The 24,320-nt window shown below is 54.7% G+C and overlaps 1 protein-coding gene across 2 annotated transcripts in view; it reads right to left on the bottom strand.

Annotated features, from left to right (window-relative positions):
* Nucleotides 1-214: 214 nt before the first annotated feature.
* CRTAC1 (cartilage acidic protein 1) overlaps nucleotides 215-24,320 on the bottom strand; it is a 133,996-nt gene continuing 109,890 nt past the window's right edge. Inside the window, exons 7-15 of one of the 2 annotated variants that reach the window (XM_080687441.1) lie at nucleotides 21,421-21,566; nucleotides 18,767-18,903; nucleotides 14,824-14,906; nucleotides 13,999-14,099; nucleotides 13,391-13,559; nucleotides 5,128-5,273; nucleotides 3,736-3,778; nucleotides 1,317-1,460; nucleotides 215-856 (exon numbers count right to left, since the gene is read on the bottom strand). In XM_080687441.1, the coding sequence (XP_080543567.1) occupies nucleotides 738-856; nucleotides 1,317-1,460; nucleotides 3,736-3,778; nucleotides 5,128-5,273; nucleotides 13,391-13,559; nucleotides 13,999-14,099; nucleotides 14,824-14,906; nucleotides 18,767-18,903; nucleotides 21,421-21,566 (1,088 nt within the window). In that variant the 3' untranslated portion in view covers nucleotides 215-737. The remainder of the gene's footprint in view (nucleotides 857-1,316; nucleotides 1,461-3,735; nucleotides 3,779-5,127; nucleotides 5,274-13,390; nucleotides 13,560-13,998; nucleotides 14,100-14,823; nucleotides 14,907-18,766; nucleotides 18,904-21,420; nucleotides 21,567-24,320) is intronic. The other variant, XM_080687442.1, reaches the window with a different exon arrangement.

Here is a 24,320-nt window from a genome sequence, read left to right as displayed (position 1 = left end):
GATCATCGATGCACATACCCAATCCATTGTTCATGCCCAGGGACACGTTCCCTGTCTCATGATTTGCTTTCCAAGCAACACAGGATGGAAGGGCCGCTGCTAATTGGGCACTCCAACCAGCATCTACTTTGCCCTGGACACATTTCTTTCCCCCACCAGCTAGGCAGAGAGTTTACTGGCATCATTTCTCCAGAAAGAGGCTGGAAGACTTAGTAAGTTCAAACTTTAACATTTTTATCAAGAATCCCAAAGGGCCACGCTTTTCTCCTCCCATTGTCACCGCCAACCCCCATCAGGCTTTCTCTACTGTAGGAAGTCAGGGCGCACAGCGCAGAACAGCACAGGCCAAACCAGCAGGCACATGAAACATTATCGAATCAACTGAGCAACCACCATCTGAGAGCCATCTTTGTTAAGGGCAAAATGAGCCACTCATGACACAGGAGGATACAGGAAAGACAGGACTATCTGGATTCTTCTGGAGTGAGGGAGGCTGGATTGTGCTTGAGGGGAGAGTTTCCTGTTTTCTCAGAAAACATGCAAAGAAAGGCTTCACACGCAACTAAGGTTACACACATATCAATATTTTCAAATTTCCCTTTTCAAAGATGGCTGCCCCTGCTGTCCATTCAGAGAGAGCTTGCAGCAGAATCTCTGGGCGTGGAGAGAGAGACAGGCAGCAGGAGAAATTTAGTTTTCCACAAAGGTTGTTGGTTTTTTTCCTTTATTGTTGGGGTTTAAAATGCATATAACTGAAGGCAAAGTCCAAGGCCTAGAGAAAGACATGAGGCCCAAGAGAGAGGCTCTGAGATTCTAAAGGCGGCAGAAGGATACCCACCTAAAAAGGCCACTTGAGCTGCAAAAAGGATGGAGCAGAGACAGAAAATGGGAAAAAGAGAAAAGGGGTGGGGGTAGGGTCGGGGAGGGGGAAAGTGTTAGGGAGGAAGAAGACAAATAAATACCAGTTCAGAAATTCAGACAAAGATATGGAGTAGGAGCTAGTGTATACCCCAGGTAAGAATAGATGGGCTGGCCTCCAGGTAAGAGCATTTGTTTTAGAAAATGTGAGAAGGGAGAAATAAGAAGAGCAATGGCCGGAGAACACAGCACCCTAGGGGCCCTTCAGTTGGTGGCAGTAGTGGCTGAGCTTCTCCAAGCCTCTCTCATGTCTTCCTGGAGTCTCAACAGGGGTCTAAGGAGACTCCATCCGGCCAGGAGAAGGCAGGGACTGGGGACCTTGATCTGGGGCCTCCCCAGAGCTCCCCAGCAGATGGCAAAGTCTTTTTGCTACTGAACTGCGGCCAGGGCTGACTCACCCACACAGGCTGTGCCATCTTCGTTGGGCTCGTAACCCCGACTGCACTTCTTGTTGGTCCGACATCTGTAGCTTCCATATGTGTTGACACACACGGGCTTGTCTCGAGGGCACACGAATGGGAACTGGATGCATTCGTTGGTGTCTGAAAGGGAAGGGAATCCTTCACTCAGGAGGGCATAGGTCCTTGCTCAGGCTCTGCTGTTCCACCCACTCTGTGACTGGGACATGTACCTTATCTCTGGGCCTCCACTTCTTCACTTCAGTCCCCTTGGCTGACTCCTACTGTGCTTGACTTCTACACGTTAGGGATGCTCAGTCTCAGTGCTGGGTCTTCTATCTACCATACTTTATCGAGGTGGTCCCTTCATACATGAATGATTCCAGACTTCCTATCTCCAGCCACAACCTCTCCCTGGGGATCCCAACTCGTGAATCTGTCTAACATGCATCTTAAACTTAGTAGGTCCCTCCAGTCCTCAAACCTCTCCTGCCCCCTGTTCCCAACTTCCCTAACTCAATCAATAATCAAGCAGAAACCAGTAATACCCAATTCTTTCTTTTTCCTCATCAATGTAACAACAGATCCCATTAGTTCTGCCCCTACGGTATCCCTCTTGTCTGTCCACCTACTTCTCATTCTCATTCTTCTGCCACCAGCCATTCCCAGCCAGCACCGTCTCTTGCCTGGATTTCTGCAGCTGCCTCCTGACTGGCCTCTTGGCTACCATGCCTCCCTCCAATCCCATCTGCAATTCGGCAGCCAACGTGATCTTTTGAACATGTGACTACGTCATGCTACTCTCCTGCTCAACTGTGCAGGGCCCTAAGAACAAAGTCCAGACACCTTTCCGGGGCTCCAAGACTCTCCCGGACTTGGATCTGGCTCCTCTGTGCTCTCTGGGCGCATCGGCCTGCTTCCTGTTCCTCTGACATTCCAAGCCTTTTTCCTGCCTCGTGGTCTTCACTTCCCTCAGGTATTTCCATGGCCAGACCCTTCTCATCCTTTAGGTCTCAGCTCAAAGGTCCCCTCCTCTGAGACCCTTCCTGACCACTCTGTCTAGAACAGTCTCCAGAGAGCACCTTGCTTAACGGGTTCTTAACTCATCTAGTCCAGCTGTAGGGTCACGTGTGATGGTCTGTCTCCCCCCACGAGGATGAACACCCACCAGGGGAGGTGCTTGGTCTGCATTCCCAGCTCCCCACATGGGGCCCGGTGTGTGGGGGGCACATATATGTCCACTGGAAAAGGAAAAGGAAGAGGCGGCTGGATTGGGGATCTCACAGGGACCTTCCAGGGCACAAGGAAGATGCTGGAATTTCTGTGTGTGCGCACCGTCTGTTTGGAGTGGCTAGAGTGGGGACATGGAGAGTGGAGGGGACTCATTTTCTCCTCAAGCCTCTTAGAGCCATGCTCCTCCACTTTCTTACCTGGGGTCCTTTGTCCACACAGTGCCCTCCACCGGAACACTTTCTCCCCTCTCTTGGCCTGGCAAACTCCTCATCACCCTTCAGGTCTCAGCTTACACCTTGATCTCTCTCGGGTGTCTTCCTGAACCCTCCTTAGACTGGTTTGGGCCCCACCTCTTTGCTACCTCACAGCCCCTTCCCTCCCCCACCCCAGCCTCTCATACTCTGTGGGCCTCGCTGTTAACGTGTGTGCCTCTCCCATGGGCTCCAAGCCCTGGAGAGGGACTCTCTGTCTTGTTTACTCTTGTATCTCAGTTGCACACACATTTGCCTGGGGCGGACGGACATCTGCAGAGTAAACTCGGAAAGAATGCTTCCTGTGGGCTGAAAGGCCGGAGGCATCCTTGATCTGACCCCTTATTGTCAGCCAATGGGATGGAAGACATTTGTGAGCCTTCTGGATGCCCAGCCTCCCACTCCAGTCCTTGGGGGACTTTTCCAGAGCTGCCATCCTGGCAGTGCCACAGCTCCCTGCCCACCTCCCCCCATACTGCTCAAGGCTGCCACCTCCTTGTACTGAGACCATATCCCACACCCTGGTTTGCTCCAATGCCCTTGCGGTTCCACCGGCTGGCCAGGCTGAAAATGCCAGCTCTCTGTGGGGCCCTGTGCCTACCCAGCCTCCACAGCCCCCCAGCAGTCAGGCCTCCCTGTGAACACTGTCCAGGCCGTGGTGTGTCTCGTGGCCATTCTCTCTGTATTCATGCCTCGGAAGCTCTGCCAATTCCCAGAACTGTGGTGATTCAGCCTGCCGGTCGCTAATGTCACTCCCACCTTAGTGAGTCACATGGTGGTTGTCTTGGCATCTGGAGCCCCAGGGACAAACAACAGGCTCCCCTCCCCACTTTCTACCCCTTGTCTGCAACCTGAGCCTTGCCAGGATGCAGGCTGACTGTCCCCAGGGAGATTCTGGCCTCTGCTCTATCCCCCGGTGCCTGCAGGCAACTCACCCATGCAATGGCCATTTTCCTGCTGGGAGAATCCTTGGCCGCACTGCAAAGTGGGCAGAAGCAGAGACACTAGTGAGTTGAGAAGATGGCATCTCAGGCCCTATCACAGCCACAAAGCAGCTGTCACCCCGGCCCCAGAATGAGGGATGTTCTTAGCTCTGGGCCTGGAGGGGGCCCCTCCCTGCCAGGACTCCTTCCCTTGCACTGAGAATAGGACACTGGGGGGAAGGCCAAGAACAGATTCAGTCCAAACTCCTACTATTCCCCTCACGCGGGACCCATATGTCTGAGCGGGACGGGTAACAGAAACTGGCCCTCCCGTGGCCTTGCCCTGAGCCCGAGGCTAGGTGTCAGTTGGGGCAAAGGGTAATGAGGGGTGGGAGAAGCTTTCTGAGGTGTCTGCTCACTCCCCACACCCTCTTCTCTGAGAGCCTTCCCCACTCCCAGGGGTGGCGCCTGCCAGCCAGGCTACCCCCCATCTCTCTGGGCAAGGCCAGCTGGACCAGGGGTAGGCATCCCAGCAGGAGGATGAGTCAAAGACGTTGCAGCTAGAATTTGAACTGAGGATGAGACAGATTTGGAAATCTGGTGACTCCAGGCTGTGGGGGCTTTGCTAGGTCTGTATGGGGGTTTCGGGGGCAGCAGACTGGTGGCAGGCCAGGGAGACTCAAAACAACACTTTACACAAGACAGAAAATGTCAGCTGTCAGTACCAAGCGGGAGGGTGGGGCGGTGGGGATTATTAGGGAAGGGTAATGACCTCCGCACCCCCAGGCCAGTGCACGAATGACAAAGGTCCTTGAGCTCCTGGGGCTGAGGCCACTGAGCTGCATGGTTCCTGCGCATCCTTAGCTTTCCATTGGCTTTGTGAGCTCCCCTGGAAGTTGCCTTAGAGGTCCCCTCTTCGGTGTGAACTTAGGCGGGTTCCTGTTATTTGCAACCAAGTGACCCCCCTCAGAGTTAGAATCTAGAGCTCTTTTTCCAAGAGCTCCCAGAGGCCTGACCCCACCCTCAGAACTAACACAAGGCTTGCCAGAGATTTGGAAAGAGCTGGGAGGGAAGCAGGAGACCTGGGGTCAATTCTTAACTCTGCTCCCAATTGGCTGTACAGCCTGGTGGGTTCTCCCACTTGGTCTCGGTTTTCCTCCTCTGTAGAATGGGTGCAAAAATACTTGTCCTGCCAATACCCCCGGATTTCTGTGAGGAGCAGAAGAGATGAGCATGTGGCACTATTACGCGAACTACAAATGGTGGGATCATCATGAAGCCTGCCCTTTGCTAGGGTTTCCATCACGCTAGAGGCAAAGCCTGCAGATTCCTGGGAACCACTTCAGCCCATGGGTTTGTGGATGAGGCCTCTTTGCTGGCCACCAGCCCCGATGCCTTGCTCACCTCCAGTGGGGCCGGGTCCTGAAGTCTGTCCTCATCCCGGGGGTAGGGGATCTCTAGCACCGAGTTCATCTCCCCGCTGGCCACGTTCCGGCTCACCACCTTGCCATCCGGCCATGTCACCTCCACGCTGCTGGCTTCATCCTTCCCTGAGGGACAGACGGAGAAAAGGTCAGCAGCGGAGGAGGGCGGGAGGGGGTTCTCATTCATTTCCTCACTCGTTGAATAAAAGACATGAGTTGAGCATTGTTCTAAGTGCTGGGGGAGCAGCGAGCGTGCAGGGTCCAGCGGAACTGCCGTGATGGTGATGTCCGTCTGTGCCGCCCAGCACGGCGGCCACTCGCACATGTGGCTGTGGAGCAGGGAAGCGGGGCTGGTGTAGGAAGGAACTGAATTTTAAATTCAATTTAGTTTTAATTAAGTTACCCTGAAATAGCCACCCCAGCTAGTGGCTACCATACTGGACTGTGGCACTCTAGAACTTTTAGTGGACAGGCCAGTCAGCATGAGGCTGTTTTGGGGAGAGGGTAAAGCCTGGTGATGAACAGCTGGCTGTGGAGTCCTGGGTTCGAATCCTGGCTGTACCCCTTACCTGGGAGGTTGGAAAGAACATGGTGGGGGTGGCTATCTGGGAGACCTGGGGACACGTCCCAGCTCTGCAGCCGACGTGCTGCATCATCGGGAGCATGTCACATATTTATCTTTATATTTGTATTTATATTTGTATTTATATTTATGTTTATAGCCTGCTACGGGCAAGGCTCTTTTTGTCACTGGGAATGTCCTGGTTTTCAGGGAGCTTCCACTCTAGTCGGGATAGACAGGCAAACAGATGAACAAATAAGTAATGTCAGCTATTGACAGGTTCTATGAAGAAAGTGAAAATGGAAATGGAGTGAAGAGGCACTGGGGCTGGCTGGGGTCAGGGCAGTCAGGGATGGGTTCTTGGGGAGAAGGCATCTGAACTGAGCTCTAAATAAGAGCTGAGGCGATTAAGACCGAGAAGGGGGCGGGCGCAGGAGCAAGCCCACTCTGCAAAGCCGAGATGTGGACAGAAGCTGACAGAGACGCTCGGAGAATATTCCCGCTGCATCCGTCGCACACATCCACGGAGCCATGCATTACATCATTGGCAGAAAACAAGTTGGAGAGATTTGTCAGGTGTTTAGGTATTGTCAGAACCGGCCCCGGCTCCCTGCTGAAGGCACCGTGGCAAGGTCAGGCTAATGGTGATGGATTGGGGTGGAGAGGAGAGGGAGCTGGGCCTCGCCTGCGGAGAGAAGCTGTTCTAGTCAGTTCCCTGGGGAGGAGGGAGCGCTCGGCAGGGAGGGAGAGAGGGTGCAGCCTCTTGTTATCACCCAGCCGAGCTGACCGGATGTGGGCGGCTGCTCAGGAGTCCACACACACACGCTCCCCCAGCATCACTCGTGGGCTGAATAGATAATGTCTCACCCACGTGGAGGTGCTCCTTTCCCCCAACGTCTGCAGACACTGTGAGAAAACAAGTGAGACCGAAGAGTGCCTTTGAATTTATAGTAGCTTTTGGCCGTCCTTGTCCATCTGTGGATTTTACAGTGACAGACACGCTGGGCAGAGGGTAGTCTGTGAAACATCTTCATGTATAAAAGGGTTCCCATATTCCAGAAAAGGCGTGGAAGCCACGTCCAGACTTTGGGGAGAAATGCTGTGTAGACTCCTGTGCTGCTGTGGCTCTGGGGGTGGGGCTGAGCCAGCGTGGGGTGCAGGGAGGCCCAGTCTCCTTGGAACCTTCCAGCCGCCCTGCTGCTGTACTTCCAGGAAGTGAGGGCAGGGACCAGCTGCCACACTCTGAAGGGTCAACGTGAGCGGCCCCCGCTCTGTGGGCAGGTGGGCGGCAGTGCCAGCGAGAAGCGCCCGGGGGAGCAGAGACTCCCACGCGCAGTGCAGCTCTTCTTCCCACAGAGATCCTCCCTCGCAGGCCGCCTTCTGGTCCTGGGGTTCACTTTATTCAGCAGGAAAACATTTCTCAGAACCCCTTGACGGCCCCACCCCCTCATTCTGTAATAACTTCTTTTGGGGAAGGGGGTAGAATTGGGATTGGGTGGCAGCTACAGACTTCTTTCGGGTTTGAAGTAGTTTCTGGAGGCTCTGGCATGTGTAGGGTGTGCAGTGTCCTTATGTAAAAAGTAAACATTTTTCCATAAAAAAAAAAGGAGACAAAGAGAAGCAACTGTTTGTCACCTAAGCCAACAGAACAGCTCCATGAATACATTTCCCAGCCTGGCTGAAGTGCTACAAATAACTCAAAAGAGTCACCGAATATTCATAGATGATCACAAATTTACATCCTGGGTTTGCTGCACATATTTCTGAGTCCTGCTTCCTTCCTTCCTCCAGACCCAGGGAGGGGCCGGGCCTCTGAGATGAGAAAGCCAGCCGAGCACATCTCAGTGGGACTTGCTCCCCTGCCGGTGATTGTTTTGCTGACTTGGGTACTCTCTGGGGGCCTCAGTTTTTCCATCTGTAAGATGGGGGTGTGACCTGAGCTCTAGCACTTCTGGGAAGCACAGTTCTTCCCTGGAATGTGAGGCCTGCCCCGCTGTCACCGTCAGCATCTCCACCCTCATCATCTCAGACATGGGGGCAGCCTGCCGTTCCCAAAGGGCTTTCACTTGTTGGCAGCAAAGCAAGAAAATATGTTCACCAAACTCTCCCAGGTGACTCTCCGAGATAGCACATCAGATCCTCATGGCAGCTCCATGAGGAAGGAAGGAGATTCAGCAGGAAGGAGACAGACCCTGGCCCGTCCTGCAGGAGCTGAGTCCTGGGCGGGCAGTGATTATGTTATAGGCAACTGGGAAAGTGTAGACATAGCATGGGTACCACTAGGCGAGAGAGGCGGGTGCTAGCCGTCATTTCAATTGGGTGCTGTAGAAGTGTGAGAGTTTGTGAGGCAGTGAAGGAGAGAAAGGGGCGCGCCAGGTGGAGGGTGCAGTGTGGGCGAAGGCATGAGGTGTGGCAAGGGCCTGTGTGCTTGACGATCAGGAGAAGTGCAAACTGGGGGAAGCAGAGCCTGAGGATGTGCATTGGGTGGGGTGGGTGAGAGAGGAGACTGGGAGGGACTCTGGAGCCTTAGCATGTGTGGCCCATTTGCACCCTCCCAACGACTCTTCGGGGGGGCGTTTTATCCCCACTCCTCAGATGCAGACACTGAGGCTTGGCGAGGTAAAGCGAGCTGCAGGGGTCCGAGCTAGGACTGGAAACCCAGGCTCCGGCCCCCAGGCCCGGCTGTTCCCTCTGCCCCAGACATTGCCGGTCTTCATGCAGCTGCACAGCCAGGGTTCCCCCAACTCCCAGACACTGCACAGGGCGGCCTTTAAGTGGCCTGCGTGCCAGGCCTGTGGGTCTGCGAGCAGAGGTGGCCCCATTAACCAGCCACCGCCCTCTGGCAGCTTTGAAAGGACAAAGGCCAAGGAGGCACAGAGAACTGTGCTTTTCAGAAGAATTACAAGCGAAGCAGATGGTGGGGATACAGTTGGCGGAATATTTTTGCACTTTAATAAAGCAATTTTCATGTGGGCCACTGAATTTTCCTTCCCTAAATGAGCACCAGCCGCATGAAGGCAGCTCTGAGTCACTTGGAAGGTGGTGTGTGTGTGTGGGGGGGGGGGGGCGGGGGGGTACCCTCAATGCCTGAGGTGGGCTGGCCGAGTCGGGGAGCCCCTGATGGAGGCTGGCGGGGGGCAAGTAGATGATTGGTATTTGTTTTCACATTTTGGGTTTTGTTGAGCTGCCTCAGCCCTCTGCTGGCTAGGAAATGAAGATCCAGAGTGTGGGATACACAGGAGTGGGTGTGCAGAAGCAACCGGGGGCTCTCAACAAGGGCTGCGAGTGGAAACACTTATTTATGAGCCTGGCGGGCCTTCTGCACCAGGAGGAGCAGGGAGAGGCCAGGGCGGGGTGGAGGGGGAGGAGGAACAGGCCAGGGGCCCACTGAGCAGGGGTGGCTGGGGTGGAGGCTAACGCCTCCAGGAGGGACAGTTCCGCAGGATGAAGCTGAGAGCGCTCTGTGCAAGCGTGGGCCCTCTGGGAACCCTCCGGACAATAAAAGATCCAGTGAGGCACCTGAATTTTTATGGTGTGATTCCACACAGCCCAGATCCTCTAGATTTGGGAGTACATGGGAGGGTCTGAGAAGCTGAGTCCTCTAACCACACACAGCTCAGGGCTGACTGAGCAAGGCCTGCAGCTCCTGCCAGTGCAAAGATGAGCTGGAGAATGTGCTGGGGTGGGGGGAGGGGCTGGGGAGAGGGGGTGTGAGGAGAAGGAAGCACCCAGGAGGCTGTCTGCGGAGAGGCTCACGTATGCACCCACGTACATGTCCACATGCTCATCACCTCTGGCTGCAAAGTCAGGAGGAGGACGGGTGACCCATGGACGGAGGAAGGAAGCAGGGGCAGGTGGGGTGAGCAGGCGTGCTGTGAGTGCTGGAAGGGGAACTTCCTGCAGGCCTCTCCCCCAGCGACCTCTGCCTTCAGCGCAGCTTCGAGCCCCACATCCACTTCTCAGTAATTCGCACCTTTAAGGCAGGACTGTCTTGCCTTCATGCTCTGGACATGCCCCTTCTTACCCAAAACATCACAAAACAAACTGCTCAGGATTGAGAAACATCTAACTATCCATCAATAGGGGATAGATAAATTATGAATGCTTCCACACAATGAAATACTGTGCAGCAAAAAATTAAAAATAGAGCTGCTGTACGATCCAGAAATCCCACTTCTGGGTATTTAACCGAAGAAAACAAAAACACTAACTCGGAAAGGTAGTATATATATGCACCCCTATGTTCATTGCGCATTATTTACAATAGCCAAGAGATGGGAGCAAACTAGATGTCCATCAATCGCTAATAAATGAAGATGACGTGACACACACACACACCATGGAATATTACTCGGCAGCATAAAAGAATGAAGCCTTGCCATTTGTGACAACATGGATGGGCCTAGAGAGTATTACGCTAAGTGAACTAAGTCAGACAGAAAATGACAAATACTGTCCCTGGGACCCCTGCTAGTGGCCCTGCGCTCCTTCGAAGCGTCCCTCCTCCCCCCCCCCCCCCCCCTCCCCAGAGCTCGGCTTTGGCTTTCCCAGTTCTCTGGACCTGCTCCATTCCACCTGCCCTCAGCCTGGCCCTGGTGCTCTGACAGCCTGACCCTGCCTCCCTTTCCAGGCTCTGCTCCCGCCAGACCATTCCCTTTCTGTGGACCCACTGAGCACCCTCCTTTCTGGGCCTTTGTTCAAGCCAGCGCTGCCCCTGGAATGCTCTCCTCAGCCCCCTATCCACACCTTCTAAACTCCCACCATCCTTCTGGACCTAGTTCTGGGCTCACATTCTTGGGAAAACTGCCCAGAGCAAAACGAGTATCTCCTTCCCGGGTCCTCTTGCAGCCACTGGGCCAGGAAGATGGCACATCCAAGTCTGCTTTGCACCGAGTCCCTGTGTCCATCTGCTTCTCTCACTGGACTGTGAGCTTGGAGGGCAGGGAGCCTTTCTTCTTTGCCTAATCTGTCTCTTTCCCCGTCTCTGTGTCCCTTGGTCTCCCCCAGGCCCTGTCTCAGTCTATCTCCACCCTGTTCTCTTTCCTCAACCCTTCCTTCCACCCAGCCTTCCCCATGGGCCCCCTCTCGTCCTGTCCCATCGCTGGCCCCTCCATCAATCAGGAGGGCCTGCGCTGTGCTGGGCCCATGAAGAACCTCATGAATGTGGGAGTCTTGGGGCTGCAGGGATGGAGCCTGTTTGCCCTCGCTGTGTCCCAGGCTGCTGGCCCTGCTGCCTGCTGAGCTGCCTTGGGGAGTCTCACTGCCAAGCCCAAGGCTGACCCAAAGGGCCATTCTCAAAGAGCAGCCTTCCTTCAGTGCCTCTCTGGCCATGGATCCGGGCAATAGAGAGGAGTGTGCAGGGGGCCCGTGGAGCAGTTTGAGCCAGAGTTCAGACCCGGAACAAATCCCATGGCTTGCAAGATGCAAGGATTGGCAGTCAGGAGGGGCTCCCACTAGGTGCGACATCCATAATCCTGAGCATGGGAGGCAGATGGTCATGAAGGGCACAGAGGCTCTTGGGCCCCCATGATCCCGCCAAATGACCTGGCCCGGGCTGCCTAGGTGAAGAGCAGAATTGTTATCTTGGAAGGGCAGGATTGTTATCTTGGAAGGGTCCCCTCAGCCCAGCCTGCACCCTCTCCAATCCAGGATCCCTCGGGGGATGTCCGACTGCCAGTTTAGGCCCAATCCTGGCAGTCAGACATCCCTCTCTCAATCTTGGACCGCTGGCTCCTAACTGCTCACCTGCCTGATTGCCCCTAACTGCCCCCCCTGCCAGCCTGATCACCCCTAACCGCCTCTGCCTGCTGGCCTGATCGCCCCTCACTGCCCCCCCTGCCGGCCTGGTTGCCCCTAACTGCCCCCCTGCCGGCCTGATCACCCCTAACTGCCTCTGTCTGCTGGCCTGATCACCCCCAACTGCCCCCCCTGCTGGCCTGGTTGCCCCACGCAACCTGCTGTTCGGTTGTTTGGTCGCCTCTCACTGCCTGACCCCCCCCCCCCAGCCAGGTCGCCCCATGTGGCCTGCTGCTCGGTCACCCCTCACTAACCCCCCTGCCGGCCTGGTCACTCCACGAGGCCCACTGCTCGGTCGTTTGGTTGCCCCTCACTAACCCCCCTGCTGACCTGGTCGCCCCACGAGGCCCACTGCTTGGTCGTTTGGTCGCCCCTCACTAACCCCCCTGCCGGCCTGGTTGCCCCACGCAGCCTGTTCGGTCGTCCGTTCTGTTGTGATGGTCACTTAGGCTTTTATATAGATAGATTGTAGCACCTCATGAGGTGCTAACACAGGTGAGAGGATGTCTGATTTTGAACCTAGGTATATTTGACTCAAATGCTTTCTTAACCATTGTGTTTCAGTAAAGACACTCTTGGATCCCCACCTCCACCCCCAGTGTTTCTCAACATTTTTTCCACAATTGCCCCTCCTCCTCAAGAAGCCTTTTTAGAGTTTTATTTTCCTAATTCCCTTCCTCAATTGTGTTTCTTTAAAAATGTTGTATTTTGAAATAATTATAGAGCCACAGGCAGTTGCAAAGACACTACAGAGAGATCCTGTGTACCTTTCATCTGGTTTCCCTCAATGGCTACATCTCCCGGAACTATCACACAAGCTCAACACCTGAAAGTGGATGTTGGCACAAGGTGTGTGGGTAGTTCTATGTCATTTTATCATGTGTGCAGATGCATGCAACTGCAACCACAGTCGAGAGACTGGACCGCCCATCACCAGCAAGACTTCCTGGGGCTATCCCTGTACAGTCCCACCCACCCCTCTTCTTTTCACCATTCCTACCCCCCAGCAACCACTGATCTATGTTCCATCGCTACAATTTTGTCATTTCGAGAATGTTATATAAATGGGATCAACAGTATGTGACTTTCTGAGATTGGCCTCACCCCCGCCCCCCACTCACCATAACGCCCTTGAGAGCCATCTAGGTTGTTGTGTGTGTCAATAGTTCATTCCTCTTTGTTGCTGAGTAATAGTCCATGGTGTGGGTAGACCACAGTTTGTTGAACCGTTAACCTATTGCAGGGCATCTAGGTTGTTTCTAGTTTGGCCCATTACAGATAAAGCTATTATAAACCATCTTGTAAAGATTTTTTTGTGGACATAAATTTTCACTCATCTGGGAGAAATACCCAGGAGTGCAATTGTTGGATCTGATAGTAGTTGTGTGTTTAGGTTTTTGTTTTTAAAAGAACTGGCAACGTGTTTTCCAGAAGAGCTGTGCCATTTTACATTCCCACCGGCAATGTGTGAGATCCAGTTTCTCTGCATACTGGCCAGTGTGTGCTGTTGTCACCAGGGGTTTGGTGAGGCACTTTAGTCACTGAGACAACTCTCAAGAGGCCCGGGAAATAAATAGTCTGGTGGAGGCCAGTGTTTGAAGCACAAGGCCACAGCCTGGACAAATGGAGAATTAAATACTTTGACCCCCAGGTGAATAATCCGACAGAGGCACTGGGGTGAGGACCTCTGTAAGAGGCGGGGCACTCCTTCCTGAGCTCATGTTCACCTCAGAGCAGGGCTGCCTCCAACAACTGGTGTCTCCACCGCTGTCTCAGCACCATGATGCCTGGAAGATGCTCGAGCTGTGAGTCCTGCATCACTCGGCATGGACCCGCTGTCCCATCAACAGCTCATTGCCCACCCTCTCCCCTGGCCCTGACTCACCCAAGCCAAAGTGTGCCACGGGCTCCATCTCGCACAGGTAGCCTGAGCCCCCATCGATGATCCTCAGGTGGGCCCCACTCTTCTTAGTGTAGAGCACGACCTTTGCCCCCCTGGCGAAGGCCCCAAACCGGGTGCGTGGTACCACTCGAAGCCAGTTGTTGTTGAAGCCCTGTAGGGAGGCAGGGAGGCAGGCCAGGCATCAGCGGGGTGGGCGGAGGAGCAGGGACCTAGGGCAGGAGACGGAGAGAGGAAGAGGAAGAGGAAGAGAAGGGGCAGAGGAAAGAGAGAGGAGGAGGCCGGCAGGAAGGTGAGCGAGGCAGACAGGTTGGCTAAAGTTTGGAAAGAGAAACAGTGGAAAAGAGGGGAGAAAGCCAACAGCCCCAGGAAAAACAGTTTGTGAAGTGCCGTGGAAGGCAGAGGGGCAGAGGGCTTGTCCCGGGAGGCAGCCCTTCTGGGGGTTTATGATGTTGCTGGGAATTTTTTTTGCCTCCTCCAGGCGCCAGCTGTCCATTTCCTGCCATGAGTCCCCGGCTCCTCTGCCCTCATCCACCCTAGGCCCAGGGGACCACCCCAGGCTGGGCTCCGTGGGTCCCCATGTCCATGCACACCTGATTCCCGCGGAAGACAGACAGCGGCTGAGCCATGGATTCTCCGTGGGACAAAATGAGGTCCAGCATCCCATCTCCATCGAAGTCTGTCACCACACCCCCTGCAACAACACCGATAGCACCGGCCAGGAGACCCTGGGGCAGCCCCGAGTGGGGAGGTGCTAGGCCTGAGACTGTGGCTGCTACCCCCGCCCTCCCCTTCCTAACAGACACCTCGTGCTAGGAATTCACAGAAGAGGGTTCCCTTTCCTGCCCTGGGACTTCTGCACGGGAATGGGGGCGCTAATTATTCAGACCATGAGGACTTCTTTCTGGCCTTTGTATTATACACGCCTGTTATATTGGCACAGTTTTTGTCAATCTACTAAGTCTTTGCATACACATGGTCTCCTTGGGTCCTCACTACACTCCAGAGAGGTGAGAAGGGCAGATGTAATAAACCATTTTATGGATGTGGAGAACAAGACCCGGACCAAGTACCTTTTCCAAGACCACTCTTTCTCTGACACCAGGCTGATCGCCAAGAGGGGAGGGGTTAGACTTCAGGACCCCAGCCTCTCCTTTCTATCCCCACCCGACAAGGCATCGCCAGAGAACCCACTGCCCACAGATTCTCGGCCTGGCCCTGCCCTCAGCTGCCCTGGGACTGGGAGAATGGACCATCCCCTGCCTGACACTCTCAGGGGCTCCCCCTTCTCCACTCACCCCTGCTCTAGGGTCTTAGCCCTCAGAGTGGGATTGGCTGCCTCAGGCCTCCCTCCCGCATCCCAGACAATGGGAAGCACTGAGACAAGGGAGTGCAGGCCGAGCCTTAGGTGCCCTCACCTGTGCCCCGGCCCTCAGGCTCCAAGGCATCGCCAGGATTGAGCTCCTCAATGAGGGGGTCACCGTGTTCCCTGCGGATGACGCTGTAGGAGAAGAGACAGGCTGTTCATGGATGAGTAAGTAGCTGCTGATGCCTGAGTCGGCACCTGGACCTAGAGACCTACTTCTTACTCCAGTCTCGGCCCCTTGAGCATCCCCTGGTCCCACTGTGCATGGGCTGCCACCTGCATGTCTGTGGAGCCCCTCTTCGCTCACAGACCCTGTCTACACCCTGCCTGTTCTCTTCTTGGGTTTGAATTCACATCGGTAAAAATTGATTTTTCCTTTTCTAATGGATGAATTACAGACAGCCTAGGGAAGGGCAGTTGATGGATGGAGAAGGGACAAGGACACAGCTACCTTAAAATGACCTTCACGTGACTCTGGATTTTAAAGTTCCGGATGGTACCCAGGGTTCAAACCCCACTCAAATGCCACCCCCCCCAAGTTCTCACTGGTCGTCCCGCTGGAGGCAATGCCTTTCTGCTCTGCCTTTATCACTTGCCTGGCCTTTATCACTTCCTGCCTTGTGTTAAAGCTTTGTATGAATGTGTCTTATCTCCCCAGTTAGACTGCGAGCTCTTTGCAGGCTGGGACCATGTATTATTCATCTTTGCATCTCCCACAGCATCTAACATCGTGTCTGGCTCTCAGAGCGCTCCAAGCACACGTCTGTGGGATACACAGATGAATTCCAGAGGCAAAGGGAGGAAACGGGGCCCTTGGTTGCAGGGGTTCTGTCTATTCTGACTCCGTACCACAGTAATATTTGTTCCAGAAAAGTCCACTGTGGAAGTCCTGCTCTTCCTCCACACTGAGCTGACTGCTGCCGATGGCGTGAGCTCTCCTCCCTAAATTTACTCACTCGTTAGACTCTCCCAGCCTTGGGTATGGAACAAACAGGGGGCAAACAGGGGCCAGAGGGGTTCTTAATTACCACCCCCCCCCCCACACACACACATTGCCGGTGACTGTTGTCCGCCCAAATCACAGAGTCACCAGAGGGCTGCGATGTGGCCAGTGCTTTCAGGAGGGGACTGAGTCCCCTGAGCTGGAGCCTGTGGGTTTGGGTGGCAGAAAGTATTGGTACAACTGCAGGGTGTCTATAGGGTGCAGATGCCCCGAGTGATGTCCTCCATCCACACGGGGCGTCTGTGCTGATGTCCCTGTGAGCAGTGTGCCTGGTGCACTTGGCTGTGTGCACACCTGCTGGAGGTGTGTATGCCTCAGCCTGCTGACACCCATGTCCCTTTGACTATTTGGGTCCTGCAGACTCTGCCACATCTGGGCAGAGACACCCCTTGGTTCAGGCGACCAGGCAGTTAAGGGTTCCTAAGGATAAAACCCAGCAGTTCCAATGCATTTATGTATTCGCTGAACAAGTTCTTCTGCAGCAACTTGTGTGTGCTGGGCACGGCGCGGGGGCCTGCGGCCATGCTGTGCATCGGGAAGGAAGGAGCCCAGGACCCATGACGACAGGAAACCTCATGCAGAGTGCTGAAGGCCGACTGGGAGGGGGGCCGAGGGGAGGGCAGAGCTGGGCAAGCTCATCCAGGTTTGGATAACCAGGGCAGGCTTCCTGGGGGAAGGGCTAACTCAGCTGAGACAAGCATCTTGAGTGAGTCCATGTCATTCGGACGAAGAGGCAGGAGTGAAGTAGAGGGTGTGGGCAGCCTGAGGGCCCAGGGCTGGCACAGCCCAGAACTGAGAGAAGCTGGGGGTGCCTAGTGTTCGTGGTAAATGGGGAGGTGAGAGTGTGGGGGCCGGGGACAAAACCGGTAGGTGTGGGATGTGCCAAAGAGGAGGCTTCTAAAAGGTTTCCAGTGGAAGAGGGGTATGGCCGGATTTGCATTTTCAACTGCTTGCTCTGCAGGACTAGACACAAGGAGGAGGCTGGAGGTGGGTACAGGAATCCCCTAGAGAGAGAGTGGGGTGGCAGAGGGTGGCGAGTGAGAACAGATCGGAGGCGTGCTTAGAGGGATGAGGGGTGTGAGCGTGTACGTCCCAGTGGGTGCCTGTGGTCCTGCCGTTAGGAACAGGGCCCCTTGTGCTCTCATGAAGCTTCCAGTCTGGGTGCTGCATTCCGTGGTCACCCTAAGTGTTGCTGGAGGACTTGCAGACAGTGACGCGTTGAGGCTCCAGTGCCTCCTACATGGAGACCATGTTCCATTCACGACAGGGACAGGTCGGGCTAGATTTCCAGAGTTTCCAGCTGTGTGGGGGGCCTCAGATGGGTGCTCAAGACCCAACCATCTGCCACAGGGATTTGGGGCATAGCCATGTCCCCGGGAAGTGACTTCCATGGCTGCTATATAGAAGTAAACACACTAATTCATGGGGCAACTGCGTGTCTAAGGACAGCCCTGTGCCAGCCGGCCCTTGGGATTGCCCAGAGGGAGGCTGGGAGGGGGGCCGGGCAGGCAGGCCGGTGGGTAGAGGAGGTGTCTGGGTTCTTGGGCCTCAGAGATGAGAGCACTGGACTCCTTGGTGATGAGGGGCCCTGGCAAGTGACACTTTATTAGCCAGAGAAGGAAAGCAGTGTCTCTGTTAACGAGTAATTGATCTTCCGCAATTAATCTGGAAGTTGTGAATAAGCTTTTTGCAAGGCACCTAATTAGTAAATCTGGTGCCTCCAGGGGGTGATTACATCCAGTCAAAGATGGATGCTTTGTTAATACTTATATTTTAAATGCACTTAGTCACAGCTCTCACCTTTTATTAACAGTTGGGACCCTCCTGGAGGAGGGGCTGGGACCTTGGGGAGCCCAGCAGGTGATCTGGCCCATTTCCCAAATCCAAGACCCCTGGCCTACCCGTTTCTCCCACCTGGTCCTGAGCCCCATTAGCATGTTCTATGCCAGGGACAGGGCTGTCTCAGGCCACACGGGTTCTGAGGCTTGTTCCCCAACAGCGGTTCTCAAACGTTATGCCTGATGCCTAATGCGCTTGTTAAAACTAGAGATTCCACCTGGCTGCTCTGGCTCCGTGGCTGAGCATTGACCTATGAACCAGGAGGTCACGGTTTGATTCGGGTCAGGGCACATCCAGTCAAGATTACAGGCTCGATCCCCTGTGTGGGGCGTGCAGGAGGCAGCCGGTTGGTGATTCTCATCACTGATGTTTCTATCTCTCTCTCCCTCTCCCTCTCCGAAATCAATAAAAATATATTAAAAAGAATAGCTTCCTGGGCCTCACATCCTGAGATTCGGATTCAGGAGATCGAGGTGGGCCCTGGGCTTCTACTTTAAGAACTCTGGGTGATCCGACGCCGACCGTCTCCAGACCCCTCTTAGACAAGTGTCGCCTCCAAACCCCCAGTCCTGCCTGCCTAGGCACAATGCCCAGATGCTTGCAGATTCCTTTCACTCGGTTACTTCATTTACTTGCCTACCATTAAGGTCTCATCCAGCATTTCCCAAAGGACGTCTTGCAGAGCACCAATCCCAATAGAAAAATCTTTGAAAAAAATGTCTTGTGGTCAAATCTATTTGGAATATTCCATCCACCTTTTGGGAAGTAAACATACGTATGGTCATGTTAAAGGCTCTGAGAAGTCCTGCAGTAAAAAAAAACCTGCCTGTATTTGCTTGACTCAAGCGTACTTAAACAGATTTGACTTTGTAACTGCTTTTTGTGTGTGTGTTTTTTTTTCCTGGGTACACTTTGGGCCATATCCCTCTGCCCACTATCCCCCCCAACACCAGGAGGCCCGCTTGTTACCCAGAATTCACCCTCCATGCCTGCAACCTCTTGCTCAATCTCTGTTCTTCCCTCCTCTCTGTCCCTTCATCAGGGTACCATCTTCCACCTCAGCCCTTGGAACGCCCCTTCTGAGTCCTGCACCTTCCTCCTGACCCCCCAGCTGCCAAAGGTGAGTGGGCATGAGCCTCGCTGAAGCGCCTACCGGAAGAGGCGGTTGGCTGAGGAGCTTCGGTGGGCGAAGTTGTTGAAGAAGATCTCTAGTTCCTGGTCGTTGTCAAAGTCGGCGGCGATGACTGTGCGGACGGGGGAGGGCATGGAGAACTTGGGGGAGGCGATGTCCTGGGAGGAGAGAGAGCTTCAGGTCAGCAGACAGATACGTGGGAGAATGGGAGTGGGTGAGAGGCCGACTGTCCCACTGGGTGGGTGTGCATGCACAAAGATAAGGCAGCTCAACCTAACACCTCCTCTCTCACCTCCCAGGTAAGGGACTTGGGGGGCTGTGTTGAGGACCACAGAAATCTCCACAGCTTGTAGAACAAGGAGGTAGGAGGGATAGTTCCAATTCACATCAGTGAAGCACTTGGCTTTTCCTAATTGTTATCACATGTAGCCTTCTCATCCTCACCTGAGGAAGCACAGACATTAGCATTCCTATTGTACAGGTGAGGTAACTGAGTCCTGGAGAGCCCAGAGTCGTAGCTAGTAAGTAGGGCCGTGGCCAAGGCTTCCGATTCCAGATGCTATGCCCTTTCTAGTACATCCTTACTCCTCCTTAGTGAGAGTCAGAAGCTGGGTGGATACAGAAAAGGGCTGTGCATTTGAATCCAGACTTCTCTGCTGATAAGCTGTGTGATCTTAAGGCAAGTTACTAAACCCGTCGGATGCCACTTTCCTCATCAGCGAACAGTAACAGTGGCCCAGGTTTGAGGGCTGCGTGTAAAATGGCTGGCATGGAGTGGGCAGGGATAGATCTCCGGCAGCCTGTCCTGGCCTTGCTCCTGCTCCCAGCCTCATGGAAGGGGGCAGAGGCTGCCTTCGGTTGTATTTTTGCTGCCTCTGTTTGATTATGTTGTTTCTTGGGCGTCTTTTGATGTTTTTAAAAAGACATTTGCTTTGGAAGGTTGCATAGATGCTTGTCCATGGCTCAGGGGGACCCCAGACTCTGGATAGCCCAGCCAGGACCCCAAAGTGTGGACAGGGCCTGGAAAAGGGTCCCAGGTGTGGGACTTGCCTTTGAAACAGGAGTGCTGTCTAAATCCCAGGGCCCACGTGGAGAGGGCTGGGAAGGGCACAGTGGTGGTTCTGGGAGTGCCCCTCTGACCCTCGCCTGGGCCTGCCCCTGGGCCTCGTACTGCAGGCCCTATCCGTTGGCTGCAGGAGTGAGCGGCCTGGGACTGCTGGCGAGCTGCCTGTTGTGGGGAGGCCAAGGAGGGAGGCTGTCCCCATCAGCTCAGTAATGAGGCTGATTAAGAGCCCGGCCAGCTGGCCAGGGAGGGCTGAGCAGGGCCTTAAGAGCTGGGGAACAAAGAGGACTCAGTATCTCCAACTCATTATTATGCTATCGATCCTGTAAAGATGGAAACCTGCATAGCCCCCGTGGGGCTGACCCACTGGACGCCTGGGCTTCCAAGATAATGTATGTAAAGTGCTTTGTGCAGTTCCTGGCCCATGGAAGGCACTTGATAAATGTAGCATCTGTATTATTATTATTATTATTATTATTATTATTATTGTTGCTCCTGTGAGCTCTGGGGAGGAGCCATCAGAGGGTTAGCAGGGTTTGTCACACTGACACTGGGGCTGGATCGTTCTTCGCTGGGGGGCTGTCCTGTGCATTGTAGGCTATTTAGCAGCATCCCTGCCCTCTGCAGACTAGATGCCCGCAGCACGCTCTGTCCATTGGTGACAACCAAGAAGACATTGCTCAGTGTCTTTGCCTGGGGTCAAAATTGCTACTGGTTGAGAACCTGAGTTAGAACAAACAGCTGAATAAAGGCGGAAATCATCCACATCCCAGGATCAGTGGCCCCGAGCTCAGGGCACACCTCCTCCCCACCGAGAGAGCTGGCTCTCAAGCCTCTGCAGGGAGGAGCAGCTGGGCCGAGCACTCCAGGGTGGCTGCTGACGGGGAGGGAGCTGGTGGAAGTCACCCAGACACAGGTGCCTAGAGACTTCCCTGAGACCATGGAACCTCAGGCTAACGCCGAACTTTCTCACTCCCTTAGGGGTTTCTGGCAAGACCCAGGTACCTCCAGGGCAACCCTGACTCCCCAAGACCAGCTCCAGCCGTCCACTACCCTTCTTGAGAAAGCCCCAAACTCCAGTTCCTCAGGCTGGTGGCACCTCCATTACCTTCAAAGAATTCCTGGCACCCCAGTCTATTTGACAGCTCGGAGAGGGCGCACAGAGTAGAGGGGCTTGCCCACCCTCTGCCATTTGTCCTGAGGGGGCAGCTGTTGGATCTGTGGCCTCAACCCCCTCCACCCCTACTCCCCACTGTACCCTGGGCCGGAACCTCATTTTGCAAAGCTCAGGCAGGGGCTACAGATGGGGTTTTCTGCCGCACCCAGAGAATGAAGTGCCCCTCAGAACCTCCTTTGCTCTGCCCACCTTGGGGGGCTGCTCCCTCTCCTCTGCTACTGGCTCTCTCTGCTCCGGCCACTAGAGATGCTACAGCAGCCAGAGTCCATCGCTGTCCCCAGATGCTGCCTTCCTTGTGGCTCCCCACCCCCACTCCCAGGCGCTGCAGAGCCACAAGCTCCTTCTCAGCCTGGTGGGAGGCACAGGCGGGGCTGCAATCCCAGGACCTGCAGGGCCACTCAGTGGTGGGGGGCGGAGAGAGAGGCCCCTTCTTACCCGAAAGCGGACCTTCCCGTGGGCGCTCATCTGCAGATAGAGGCGGTGGGGGCCGTTCCAGTTGCCGTAGACAATGTCAACTTTGCCATCGCGGTTGAAGTCCGCCAGGGCCACACCTCGCCCATGCTGGTGGGGGTCGTCCACACCTGGGAGGAAGGGCAGGCACCCTCAGGGCAGCGCCCCTGTGGCTCCAGAGACACTAACCTCGCAGGGGCTCCGCGATGAGCAACAAGGGAGGTGGCCCTCTGCTGTCCCTGCCCCCACGGGAGGGGGAGACACAGTTGCAAGTCTCAGAATGTTTCCATAGGGGTGGGAGGTGGGACAGCTGTCCAGCTGCAAGGGAATCAGAAACTTGTCTTCAAGCATTGTTTGCCCAGCAGGCACATTATTTTTACTCAGTTTTGGGGCAGCCTGGAGGAGACTAGGGAAAATTCTGGAACACTGAAGCTCTCCCCAGCACCCCAATACGGCCACTGGGACACATTAGGTTAACCAGCACTCTTTCGCTTAAGTCTCTCAGTGGCTCCCCAGTACTTTTGGGTCAAGTTGCTGCGGGGAGGACAGGTCCCTGCCCACCCTAGCTGGTCTCTATCTGGTGCTACTCTCCCTCCGACTCATAAGCTCTGGCCATCCCATGTTCCTTTCGTTCCTCAAATGAACCAAGCTCTGTCTAGCTTGTGGGTCTTTGCTCAAGCTGGTCTCTCCTCCTGGGATGCTCTCTTCCTGGCTCTTGGGCCCTGGCTCCTTGTTTTTCTTCTGCTATTAGCCACAATGTCACCTCCTCAGGGGAGCCTTCCCCGGTCACTCCCATGAAAACAGCCCTTCCACCCACTCTGTTATTCTCCCTGACAGCCCCCCCGCCCCATTCTTTTCCTGCACGGCACAGATCACACGCATAATCTCGTTCCTCTGGGGTTTGCTTGCTTAGGGTCAGTTTTCCTCCTAGTCCTCAGAGACCGTCTTTTTACTCACCTGTGTTCACCCGACATCTATCTCAGTGCCTGTGGTGACTTAGTCGTTTTCAGTAAATACTTACTGAATAAATAAAGAGGCATAAATAATTTACCAGAAGGCAACTGGGGATGTTGGTGACAGCAGAGGAAATACCGCACCCTGACAGAAACCCACAGCGTGCCCTGTGAGGTCTGGGAGCGGAAGCTGGTGTGTCCAATGTCACCTGCTCATGCTGTCCTTGAATCTGCCAGTGGCCAGCGGGACAGAGCTGATCCTGGGGGAGGATGGAGGGTGGCTTTGCCCAGGCGGCCTGGCTTGCTCAAGGCAGACATGTTCCCTTGGGCCAAGCACGGAGCTGAGAGATGGTGGATGCAGCTCTAAATACCCACGCTGACTCTTTCGGGGGGCAAACTGCTGTTGGTCATCAGGCCGTCAGAGAGGGCAGGCGACAGGGCAATAGAATGGGGAGTGGGAATCCCAGACCCTAGGACACAGGGAGCTCTTGCCAGCTGCAAACATAGAGAAACTGAGGACGGGAGCCAGGAGAAGGGGGTGCCGCCCACCCAAGGGCCTTGGAGGCTGAGCATCCTCTGGGAGAAAGGACCTGAAGGATGGGGGTGGGAGAGGCAGGGGAAGAGGCAGGGAGAGCCAAGCTTGAGAAAGAGGGTTTGCACAGAAGTGGGGGTGGCCTCCAGCCTCCAGGATTAATAACCCATTAATTCTCTGCAAAACCCCCCAGCCCTAACGCCAGTGGCCTTTTGTGTTGGCCCATTTCTCTCCTACCTACGAGGCACCCTGACAAGGAGCTGGTTCCCTTTCACGGGAATAATCGGTACCGGCTGCATTTCACAGCAGCATCTGTTTGGGTGATGAATGCCCTCTTGACATGTCTTGTTAAACCCCTGCAATCATTCTGACTTTCAATTACGGGGCCTCGCACCTTTCCTCTCTCCTCCCGCCTGATACCTTCTCCCACTCCAACTCGTTGGCTCACCTCTGCTTCCATCTCTTTAACACCTTATCAAATCCTCTAGGTTTTCTCCACCACCACCTCGCTTTCATCTTATGATTTCCAGCAATGAGAAAATTTGCTGCCAGACTATACAGCTCTAGGAGGGGCAAGCTGATGGGAAAGACAGGCCAGGGGAGCTGCCTCCAACTTTAGCTTTGCCTGGAAGGAGAGGGAGAGGCAGGATGGGGAGCTGACCAGCTACCAGGGTGTGTGTGTGTGGCGGGGGAGAGGAGGCGGGGATGGGGCAGTGGTCAAAACAGGGACTCTGAGCAGAGAGCTGAGGGAGAGGTACTCGTATGGATTGGCACAGGCGCTGGAGCTTGTAAGACCTTTGATCTATGACTCTAGGTCCCTGCTCACCCCTTCTTCTGGAGGCCAGAGATTGTCCCTAGGCCACCAAGAAGAAGGTGCAGGCAAATCTTTCATTCATGGGCAAGGCAGGAGGGCCTGAGCAGGGAGAAGTGGTTGGAGGGCAGACTGATTATATCCATCGACTGTTATTGTGTCCATTCTATCATTCAGCAAAATGTACTGGGTGACCACTGCAGGTCGAGCGTTGTGTCAAGAATGAATAGTACAGAGCCCGGTCCTTGTAGATAGAGCTTATTAGAGCACCTGAGTGAGAGGTACATGCCAGGGCGGTGGGAACACAGGAGGGAGTGCCAATCCTGCCGTGCGGCACAGAGAGGCTTCCCCCATAACACGTGAGCTGCGTTCTGCAGATACAGAAGGGAGAGAGGGCACTTCAGGTAGAGAGGACAGCAGGTGCAAAGGCCCTGGGGGAGAAAGGGAAGCAGAACCAACTGGAAGCCCGGAGTCTTATTTTGAGTGGATTTTATCCTGTTTCTTATTACAGCTATTTGTTTCTTTGTCTGTTTTCCCCAGCTAGAATGGCAGTGCCTTGTGTGAGTGTAAGATAGGGTGGGGTATGGTG

Source organism: Plecotus auritus (assembly GCF_963455305.1).
Source record: "Plecotus auritus genome assembly, chromosome: 9".
NCBI lineage: Eukaryota > Metazoa > Chordata > Mammalia > Chiroptera > Vespertilionidae > Plecotus > Plecotus auritus.
Note: the sequence above shows the minus strand (reverse complement) of the source record. Positions and strands in the feature narration are given on the sequence as shown.